Below are 11,242 nucleotides of genomic sequence, written 5' to 3' on the forward strand. Positions count from 1 at the left end.
TCCCAATAAACTCCAGAAACAAATATGTGAGCGTGAATTTTATTTTTTTGAATGGGAATATGTTGGGGATTTTAATACGGCTATTGTACAGTAAAAGCTCAGATTTCGCCATCCAAGTGGAGACCAGAGACTGCAGCGTAATAGTCAAGGTTTGTTATAGTGAAATTTCACTGACTAGATTGAAGTTCTTCCTTATAGAAGGGGTTCGATTTTCTCTGTAAGGAAAACCTTGTGTTGAGGGGTTATTCGGTTGTTGAATTGTTTTATTTTATTTTTTATGTTTTAAATTCAACAACCGAAAAACTTTTTGGCACAGAAGCGCATGAATAGAATACTGCCTCCGCCAAGGTATCATTTATTAGAACCTGTCTCTGTAACGGCCCCCTGAGCCCATTATGATGAAATCGCAAAATCAGCCCAAAAGATTAGGACCTCACAAACCCCTTGTACCACTTTTGGGAACCCAAATCCGGAGTGTTGGGGTGATGCCATTTTGGCTACAAGGCCGTTGGGCCATTTTTCGGAAGATGACATAAAGAAGTGTTAGACGCAATAATTGGTGTAGCTCTTCTGCGGTCTTCATTCTATACACAGCGAATGCGAGTCATGGATGTAGTTAACTACACAGTTGAAAAACTATGTAAAAATCCTTTCGTGTATTTTCTATGATTTTCACGCTCCATTTAATATTATTATTTATAATCACTCCATTTTTTATTTTCTTGTGATGTGAATTTATAATAGGTAAAATTTTCGTAGTTGTTCTTCTAGTTTTACAGTTGTTTCAATTTCGTCCCTCTAGTTTCAATGTCTCAATTTCGTCCCTGTAGTTTGTTTACATTCCAAATTGGTAAAATCGTTAACACCGTCAATAAAACTAACGCAAAAAATGTGATTAAAAAATTATGAGCTCCAATTTTCAATCTGGTTGAACCGGTGCGAAGATCTTTTTTTTTTTTTGATATTTTTGGCTCTAAGGCATTTCAACGAGCACCCAAAGACTCCTTATTTAGTTTTAGGGCTCTCTTAGGGTGCTCATTGAAAGACCTTAGAGCCAAAATCCATTATGACTATTTTAAGATAAAATGATTAAAAAAATAAGATATTTGCATCGGTTCAAATGGATTGAAAATTGGAACACTTATTTTTTTTACACTGTTTATATATTAAAAAATATAGTTAAAAAATTAACTGTTTCAATTTTTAATCTGCTTGAACCGGTGTGAAGATTTTATTTTTCTAATCATTTTATCTTAAATGGTCATAATGAATTTTTGGCTCTAAGGCCTTTCAATGAGCACCCTAAGAGAGCCTTCAAACTAAATAAAGAGTTTTCAAGTACTCGTTGAAAAGGCCTTAGAGCCAAAAATTCATTACAACCATTTAGGATAAAATGATAAAAAAGTAAGATCTTCGCACTGGTTCAACCGGATTGAAAATTGGAGCACTTAATTTTTTAATCATATTTTTCCGTTAGTTTCATTAATGGTGTTAACGATTTTACCAATTTGAAATGTAAAATAAACTATAGGGATGAAATTGAAACAATTGAAACTAGAGGGGTGAAATTGAGATAACCGTAAAAATAGAGGGACGACTACGAAAATTTGCCCTTTATAATATCTGTCATTTCAAATGTGAAAGAGTATACAAATGAAAGATTGGTGTTGTAATTTCACATGACAAGTGGAAAAAAAGAGCGTTCATAAAAAAGAGTGAAAATCAATTACCAGAGAAATTTATGAAAGCGAGCAATATGTCATCGGTCTACCACAGAACCACCACTTGTAAATTCACATCAAAAGAAATAAAAAAAAAAAGTATTGTTATAAAAAAGGGAGAAAAGTTAATTATCAGAGAAAATTATGAAAGCGACCAAATATGTTATGGGTCTCCCACAGGAGCACCACCGTCAACTGTCATGAGTTTTGGCTTCTTGTATTAATTTCTCTCACTGGCTTTCAATCAAATTTCCACTTCAGATCCATGTCCTCTGACAAAAAAAAAAATACTAAAAGAAAAATGATGATCCGTTCAACTACAACATAACGGCCATTTGTCAGGCGGTTAAGATTTTGGAAATAAGGAAGAATGAGAGATAAGAGGTGAATAAGATATGAAAGAAAGATTAGTTAAGAATGAGAAATTAGTTAAGAAGGTGTTTGTTTGGTTTTCTAAGAACGAGGAGATTAGCTTATACTTGATTTGTTTGGTACTAATATGAGTATTGAGTGGATAAGAGTGATAGACAATGAAAAAAAATGCAACAAATTACTTAGTTGCCCTTATGTAATTTGTTTATTTTTCCTTTTTTATCTATTCAATTTTAAGTATGTATGTTTTCAGAATATAAAGAATTAGATAACTATTTTTTTCTTTGCTTTACATTCTCAACATTCAGACTATAATAAATTATGAATATACTAGAATTAACAATTTGATGGGGCTTCGAAGATAAGCAACAAATTAAGTGAAAATTAACTGAAATCTTTGAAACTAGGGTTTCAAACTTCCAACAAAAAAGAATCTAAGCAAATAGCAAAATCAGAACACCATCACTGCAGTCCAGATCAAATGGTAAAATGATGTCAAGCATTTGGGGTTTGGGGGCAAGGGAGTATACCAGTAGAAAATAAATTTTTACACCGCTGGTATAAATATTTGTTTCCTCCAAATCAATTGCATTGCAACATGTGTCAAAATAGTGGTCCCAATTAATAAAACATGGTGACGTGACGCAATGCAATTAATTTAGAGAAAATAAATGTTTATACCGCGGTGTAAAAAATTTATTCTCATACCAGTAAATTGGAGCACTTGGATTAGCTAACGACGGGTGAGGGTGGGCTTCCCTTCTCCTGCTGCAAGCCTGCAAATCTCTTCCTTCTCCTAGTGGGATAAGCAATCCAAGAGTCAAGGTGCCAACCCTGGATATGGATGAGTCCAGGCAGGCCAGCCCAAGGATTTTTAGTGTCCAAGGTCAATTAAAAAAAAGTGTGACATCAAAGAGTTAATACTTAACAATTTTTACAGCAATAATCACAATACGAGAAAGCTAAACTAATATAAAGTTCTACTAATCATTACATACGAATACAAAATACGAGATTGTCAAGATTTTGGGGTAAGTTTTGAGGGAAACGATTTTGGGGAGGTGTTATTTGGTAGTTTGGGAGAAATGATTTTGGAAATTTAGTGGATTGGGTACTTGGGCTCATGAGATGGTAGGTTGGGCTATCTCATTCCCTCTAATTGGACATTTGTTTCATTCTATTGGGCTTAAAAAGAGTCAAACTCAAATAGTGAAAATATTAGAGCATCCGCAATGGGAATAATCAAAATCGATAACCAAAATGTGCCACGTCAGCATTTGATTATCCATTTAGTTCATAATCAAACTTAACAAACTTGACCTCCACATTGGTTATTTTTGTATCCTTATAAAAAAAACCCCCACAATACGCAATGTACCTATGTCCAATTGCAAATGAGTTCCAATCACGCACCCGATCACGCCAAATTATTCGTCTCGATGAGACGATTCTAATGTGAGGTGTTTTTTAATTTTTTAGTTTTGAATTTGGTTATTAGGTTTGGTTATTGAGTTTGGTTATTGGTAAAAGTTGTTAAGTTTGGTTATGGAATGGATGAAATTTGGTTATTTGCTAAAAAACTTGTAACTTTGCTTATTACAATGTGAGGAGTTTTTTTAGCATTGTTGTTAAGTTTGCTTATCCATACCAATTTGCTTATTACAATGTGGATGCTCTTAGAGTGCTCCTGAAAGTTAGAATTTTTAGGATGCCCTCTTGGGGTTGGGCTGGCTCTGAGTCTGGGAGCTTATCCGGGTTATGCCCTATTCAGGTGGCATAGTCCCCCGACAAACAGGCAGTAAACTTCTAGGAGTCTATACAACGCAAATTTCGTTCATTTGTAAAGATTTTTTCCACATACCGTGACCTCACAAAATTACCTTCTCATTTTTTTTCCCCTGCAAACCAACATTTATACCCGCGACCATCGAAATAGTGAAATGTTTTGAGTTGAACCTATATATCAGCCGTGAAACATTAAGTTGTCCAAGTTTGTGAGATCATCACAAGTCTATCTTAGTAATAATCCAATTCATTCAACTTTTAGACTCGCGTATTCAAACCGATAAAAATACATAATCCACATAGGGATTGAAAAGAGGAACACACCATTGAAATAGGCCCGCACGTATGACTACACACAATCCACAAAATACCAGCCATATGACCAAAAATTACTATCCACACATCCACTCTCCCCCTTTAACGATTCCTCACCACAAGTACAGAGGGGGAGAGTGGATGCTCCCATCTTTTATGGTCCCTTGGTTCAAATCACTCCCATGCTTATTTCCATTGTCTCCCCTTTGTCAAACACAATCCTATCTGACACCAAAATGCAGAGAGAGAGAGAGAGAGAGAGAGAGAAATAACATAACAACAAACTCTTAAGTTCTTACAAAGTTCAACTTGCCTCGTCGCCAAGACTGGAACTAAACAGCACAACTGCAGCCACACTAGATATGCACAAAACTGATCACATATACACAAAACGAAGATTATATGCACACAACATTCTCAGCTCAGAGCACACATAAGCAGAAGAAGGGAACGTTTTTGCCGCTTGATGATGAGAAAATTAGGAGTCCCTCAAATATCAGACGTCATAAGGAGGACGAGGGCTTCCGGGTCCAAGCCTATTTGCTTTCTCGTAAACATCTGATAATGACCTCCTCCGAAACCGACTTGCCTCTCCCACTCCTAATAATATCACGCACAAGAAAATCTATGTTAGAAATGAAGAAAGGATTCACACACCAACTCAAAACATTTCTTACTGTATGATTCATATCTACATCCAAAGAGAGAATGAAAGACGAGCCAGCAGAAGATATCTATCTATAAACACTTCTCAAGAGAGGAATTAGTATTTAATGGATTCGACAACTAAAAACGAAACATAAAGGAGTGACATCCAAATGAAATCCTAGCTGTGTGCGTGAGCGCAGAGAGCCAACTTCAACTCTATGGTAGCTAGTTTATTACGTTCATATATTCTATTAATGTATGCTAAGAGCATCCACCTTTCAACCAATTGGCAAAAGGAGAAAGGTAGCCTAACTCATATACCAACTTCATAGTTCGTAATTAGCTCATCTGAAAAAACTAGTACACCCCTCCATGTGTAACTCTGATCAACAAATGGAGAGGTAAACAAAAGACAGAAAACACTGGGATCACAATGCAACAAATTAAACACACTTATGCAAGGCATAAACAATGAGATAATCAACGAGAAGTTTTCAAATTCTAGCTGTGATACCATGTTAAAGCATCCAACTTATATTTAATTGGTAATGATTGGCGAGTCCATCTAGACTCGTATAGGAGGTTTGAAGGTTGTAATTAGCCAATGTGGAATAAGGTCTAACAACGAAATCTTTGATAAACCTATTTAACCTATAGAGAAGGAAAATTAGCAACCTGAAAACCAGCAATTAATTGGGTTTCAACTTATCACAAAAAGGTGTATGTATGTCTAGATCTAAGATTGCCTATGTGTATGCCTAAACGACTATGTATTAGGAGTAGAATTTTATACATGGCCCCAATTTTATTCTTCTTTATAGTACACTTTTTTGCTAATAATGACGTCCAGTGATTCTCATATCTTTTTTGCTAATGATGACATCCAGCGATTCTACCAATCATCCTATAAGTGTATAAAATTCGGGTAGGTAGACCCAATTTCAAGCAACAATTCTGTGGATGAAGAAATCGGTCTTCAAAAGAGCAAGAATTGCTTCAAATTATAAAATTTTGGTAGGTAAGACCCAATCCTAAGAAAATCCTGCCATTCATCCACTTTCAGTGACCTAATTGGTTTATGCGTTATTCTACTTTCAAGGTTCCTTAGCCGTGTTTGTTTCCTTTGTTTTGCCCATATACTTCTACTCTACTCTATTCTCTAGTACTCCGTAATATATTTACTAGTTCTACAGTTTGCACATCATATGCGCAAGTGGAGCGTGAACAAGTACTTGTATATGATTATTCAAAGCGGATCTATGATTCACCATTACGGAGTGATAAATTTTGCAATTGGAGGGTGAACAAGTACCTCGTATTCTACAAGTGGAGCATGAACAAGTACTTGCATATATGATTATTCAAAGTAGATCTACAACTCATTCGTAGAAGTATGATGTCAACATACTCCGGGATTACCCAATTATTACTCAACTTTGGATCCGTATATTAATCATCGCATTAGAGAATAATTGACCTAACCCCAATAATATCTGCTTCCCAATATCTTAACAGTGTGACAAAAACGCTACGCTATTACGAAGGTGAGCAAACATAGACTCCATATATACAAAGGAAAAGTCATACCACGCGTATACGGATGATTGAAAACGGATCTATAATTTCATTCACAGTAGTACCATGTCAACAATATCACACAGTACTACTTGGGGGTTACCTAATAATTAGTCAACTTGCAGACACCCAAATAATTGTAGATCCATATACGTACAAATCATCATTTGGAGAATAATTGACCTAACCCCAATAATATCTGGGTGTCCCCTGTCTTAACAATGACAGAAATGCTACACTATTAGTAAAAATACTGAAAGCCTAAACTATACTAATTCCAAGTCATACCACGTGGATATCGACACTGACAATACTAATCCACATACGTGTCACTATCTGTCTAGGCTAACAAAGGAGTGCTAATTGAGTAATGACTTCCACCTAACATTTGGCCTTCCACTATCCGTCGATAAATTGACATCATCATCAAATGACCAAACTACCCTTCTACCATTACCAATGGATTGGATGTTTCTAGATCACTAAAGGTTCGCTTTTTCTAAGGACACAATAAACCTTTTAATACACCGGAAATGATATGAACACCGAACATGGATATTTCCGTCTTTGTAATTGTATCGAACACAGCTGTATTTGAATCTGTATTGACATATTTGTGTGCGTGACATTATTCCTTCGTACACTACGGGGCCAAAAAAGGACGATCATGCTTACCGGCGAAAGGAGATACCGGTGGAGTAGACCCCGCCGGAGAAACTGGTGGCGAGCCATTCTCCGTAGGAGGTTTCACTATCATGATCCGCCGCGTAACCTTCAACGCTTCCTCCGTGCTTCCACCGTCCGATTCTGCTCAACAAAACAAATCAAACGGTCAACAATTAACAATCCCTTGCCACAGTTACAGAATTCCAACCAATCACGTGCATCCATTCATTCTTATCTGAACTTTTTCTCGATCGTACTTAAATTCACACATTTGTTCGAAATTCGACCACAAATTATGAGAGTTCATTAGTTCAAAGGCGTTCGTAGCGCATCGGGCGTAAGATAGTGACAGGGGCGTACCCTTGCCGGGATTTGATCGGAAGCCGAACGTCGGGTGTTTACGGAGTTTTCCGAGGCCGCTTTCCGGCCGGGGGCCGGCAACTGTGTCGTCCCAGAGCTTGTCGAGTAAACTCATGGCGCACGATAGCGAGTCGCCGTATCGTCAACGGGGACTGACTCGACACTAGGGAGAGTCCCTGATTACTTGAGTGGGGGCGAGATATTTATCGACGGAGTGGGCGTTAAATGTCGAACGTTTCTTAGAGGATGGGAGATATTTGAGCCGTTGGATGGGGTCAGTTGGATCTGAAGCAATAAGGACGGTCGATCTAGGAGCACGTAAAGATAAGATCGGCATTGATAGGGGTTTGATAGGTGTGAAGTTAACCGGTCACTGTAATCGGAAAGTCTAAATTGCCCCTTCTTTCTCCAATTATGTTTAACATTGGGCTTCACATTGTCAGAAATTACATTGCTAGCCGAAGAATTTTCTTCCCTAGCCTGCCAGCCGCCTGTGATGGGACTCGGATCCTCTCCTATAATTTAATCAGATAAGCGGATGTCTAGCCAACTTGTGTATATCTCGTTTAATTTTGAAATTCTAAAATTCAAGATAAGGCAACCCACCAGTGGTATACTGTAAATGTTTGAAATGATTGGTCGCAGTGAAATTTGAAATGTGACCTTATGAAGAACAAATAGCTCATTTAATATGGTTGATTCATTACTCTTTTTTCGAAGGGAGAGATTCTGAGTTCGAGTTCTCATATAGAGGAGGTGCTCAACTCCCGTTGTAACGTGCTCAACTCCCGTTGTAACGACTAACAACTAACCTCTAACATCCTATCGTCTGACAAAAACATAAAAAGAATGACAAACAATTATTTGATTTTGCATACCTACTTGGTCAAACACGTTGATCCTCCCCTATAACTGGAGCACAACAAGACCTAGGAGTGTTTCATAAATGTCATTATCGATATACGATTGAGCTGATTTTTTACAAGAACCTTAAAAAAATATCTTGGAAAAAATGAGTGGCTTCACTCATGTTCGTGATACGGGTCCCAAAGCCATATGTACGGGAGATATGTACTCATAGGGCCGAACCTAGGATGAAGTCGAAGGTGTGATCGTCTTATGTCTCCGAAATTTCAGCAAAAACTAGGGCCTCGTTTTCCATATAACAAGTTTATATTGTATATAACAAAGTTTTCGCATTTTAGTACATTATGAGATCTGGCAGAGTTGGTATGTGAATACTTAGACTGGGTTCTATTAACTGAATAAATACTCTATGTATTTTTTGAATTAAATGTGATATATTATGAGAGAATGACCTATCTTGTAAAATGGTAAATAATTGTTTAAAAACAAGAACTTTAGCGAAACGGGGTATTATTTATTTCATCCATACCCGAGGTTCAAATCTCAGGAGTTGTCTTTTGCAAACTATTTTTTTTCTTATTTTCTTGTTTGATCTAGGTGTAGATAGTGACTCTTGCACCTCTTCCGTTATAAATTAATTATGCTTTAGTAGTTGTAGATGCTATTTAAGATCAATGTTCAAATCGTTTGCCCACCATAAATATTTTGATAAGTTTATATTTTTGTTTTGTTTTGTTTGTTTTAATTCTACTTTTAACTTTAATAACAGATTCACAAATAAAAGCACTATTGAATAAAAATAAGTTAGTTTCAATCAACAAACTTTGATAAAAAAAATGTTTTAACATAAATAACTCAATCTATTGTTGTTAAAAATGATATTCGTTCCATTAAAATTAATAATATGATTAGTTTGAGAAAAAGCTGAGCAGTAATTCGTTATGTTTGATTTATATTTTCTAATGCTATAAAAAATTTAAAATTTAATTTTACAAAACTAAAATAACATGTTTAATCATTTTACCTTATATTAGTCACCTATATGGAACCTTTGTTTTGTTAAAAGTACCAAGGCCCCATTTTAAAAATTGCTTTTAAGTCTCTAAATTATCAGGGGTAGCCCTATGTACTCATAGTAGCTGTGATTATGTTAAAACTGCCAGTAATAATAGAGATGTGGAACATGAATATTATTAGTATAACATAATACTTCTTGTAGCTGGGTGGTTAAGTACTTGGGTATCATTCAAAGGGGTACAGATTCAAATCTTAGCACTAATTTTTTTCTGAAAAAACTCCCCTTTTGTAGAGATATTGAGGGTGTCATTAATAGTATGGAGCTTTTTACCGGCGGTAATAAGAATTCCATTAATAGCGTTTTCCTTTCCAGATGGTTGAATAGACGACGGTCCTTACTGCCGCAAAGATCGCCGGTAATAATTTTATCGACGATTTTCAAGCCTTTAACACTGGCGCTGGTAATAGTGCTTTGTGATAAGCACCCGACAATACAATTATGGGTGCGCTAGTTATCTAGTTTTAGTTCAATCTTTTTGTTAACTTAATCATTTTTAATTACTTTTGTGCGTAGGACTTGTTAATCCTATTTTGCAGGAAAATCACTTAATAGTGAGGTGTTAAAGCATAAAGCGTATCCAAGACGTGTCAAGACCCGGAAGTGACCCGACGGCTCTCAAATTGGCAAGGCAGAGCAAGAGACCAAGGGCTGGACTTAAGCACCTCGGTATCGGTACCATTTAAAATTTGGTATCGATACCGACCACTCTTCAAGCTAGCTTCTAATGCCTTCGGTATTGATACCATTCATTTTCGTCTATCGGTACCGATTGGCTCAGTGGCAACTCCTTAACTGGTTCGGTATTGATACCATTCATTTTCTCCTATCGGTATCGAGCCCTTATCACAGCAACTTAAGGCTTTCGTGATCGATACCGAGGGCTTCCGAGGGGACTTTCATAGCATCTCCTGAAGAATATGCGGGGCGCGTACTAAGGAGTAGATTTAGATTTGCTTACATAATTTTAGATCTAGATCTAGATTTGAGTTGTTCTTGAATGTTTTTCAATTTTCAGATTTGAATTTTTATTTTCTGTCTTCGTTAATTAGTTTTTGATATTGTTGTCTTTATTAAAGTTGTACTCCCTCCGTCCCTTTTTTTTGTGTCCAGTATTTCATTTTGGGCTGTCCCTTAATAAGTGTTCATTTTGTAAAGTTAGGGGGGTAAAAATTGGTGTATTGTCTATTTTGTCCCTAAAAGTAGATTTTATTTTGAAAAGTTAGTGAGTAAAAGTGTAATGATGATGGGTAAGTAGGGAAAGTGGAGGAAAAAGTTGATGTGAAAGGTGTAATGATGATGTCTTTTTAATAAGTTAGAGTTACGAAGCAGGACATTTAAAAAGGGACGGAGGGAGTAGTAAATTTCTCGATCTATCGTTTAATCCAATTTTCTTCTAGTGTTGTTAATTCAATTATGTTAAGTAGATTTTTACTTGCTCCTATCTCAATAGATATGTGTGAGTAATTTTCCAAGGTTAGGTCGTGGAGTGATTAGCACCTCATGACTCAAGTAGGATTGCGATTTTCATCATAAAGTTTAAACCTTTGGTTCGGGAATCAATATGGGGTTCGGGTTTATTTGTCAAATCGCTAAGGTGTTAATCTCCTTGATCATGTGTAGGTAGGAGCATCGCCTACCTACCACACATGATACTTGGAGCTCTGACGCACGAGGCATTTGCTAAATAAATTCTAGAGCTAGCTTGGTAATCGAACCATTCTATTTTCCGATTCGGGAACCTTAGTTGTGTATCCTGAACCGCGTATTTGGGTTAGAAATGTAGTTTGACTTGAGTCATGAGTGTTAGTAATTTCTAGACCTAACCTGTCTTTTATCTTAGTTTATTAGCTTTTCA

At 36.4% G+C, this 11,242-nt stretch overlaps 1 protein-coding gene across 1 annotated transcript in view; it reads right to left on the minus strand.

Annotated features, from left to right (window-relative positions):
* Positions 1–4,444: 4,444 nt before the first annotated feature.
* LOC131326907 (dormancy-associated protein homolog 3-like) overlaps positions 4,445–11,242 on the minus strand; it is a 59,267-nt gene continuing 52,469 nt past the window's right edge. The window contains exons 2-4 of the mRNA XM_058359816.1: positions 7,443–7,619; positions 7,092–7,223; positions 4,445–4,793 (exon numbers count right to left, since the gene is read on the minus strand). Of these exons, the coding sequence (XP_058215799.1) occupies positions 4,690–4,793; positions 7,092–7,223; positions 7,443–7,557 (351 nt within the window). The 5' untranslated portion in view covers positions 7,558–7,619 and the 3' untranslated portion in view covers positions 4,445–4,689. The remainder of the gene's footprint in view (positions 4,794–7,091; positions 7,224–7,442; positions 7,620–11,242) is intronic.

This window comes from Rhododendron vialii, chromosome 5a (genome assembly GCF_030253575.1).
Source record: "Rhododendron vialii isolate Sample 1 chromosome 5a, ASM3025357v1".
Taxonomy (NCBI): Eukaryota; Viridiplantae; Streptophyta; class Magnoliopsida; order Ericales; family Ericaceae; genus Rhododendron; species Rhododendron vialii.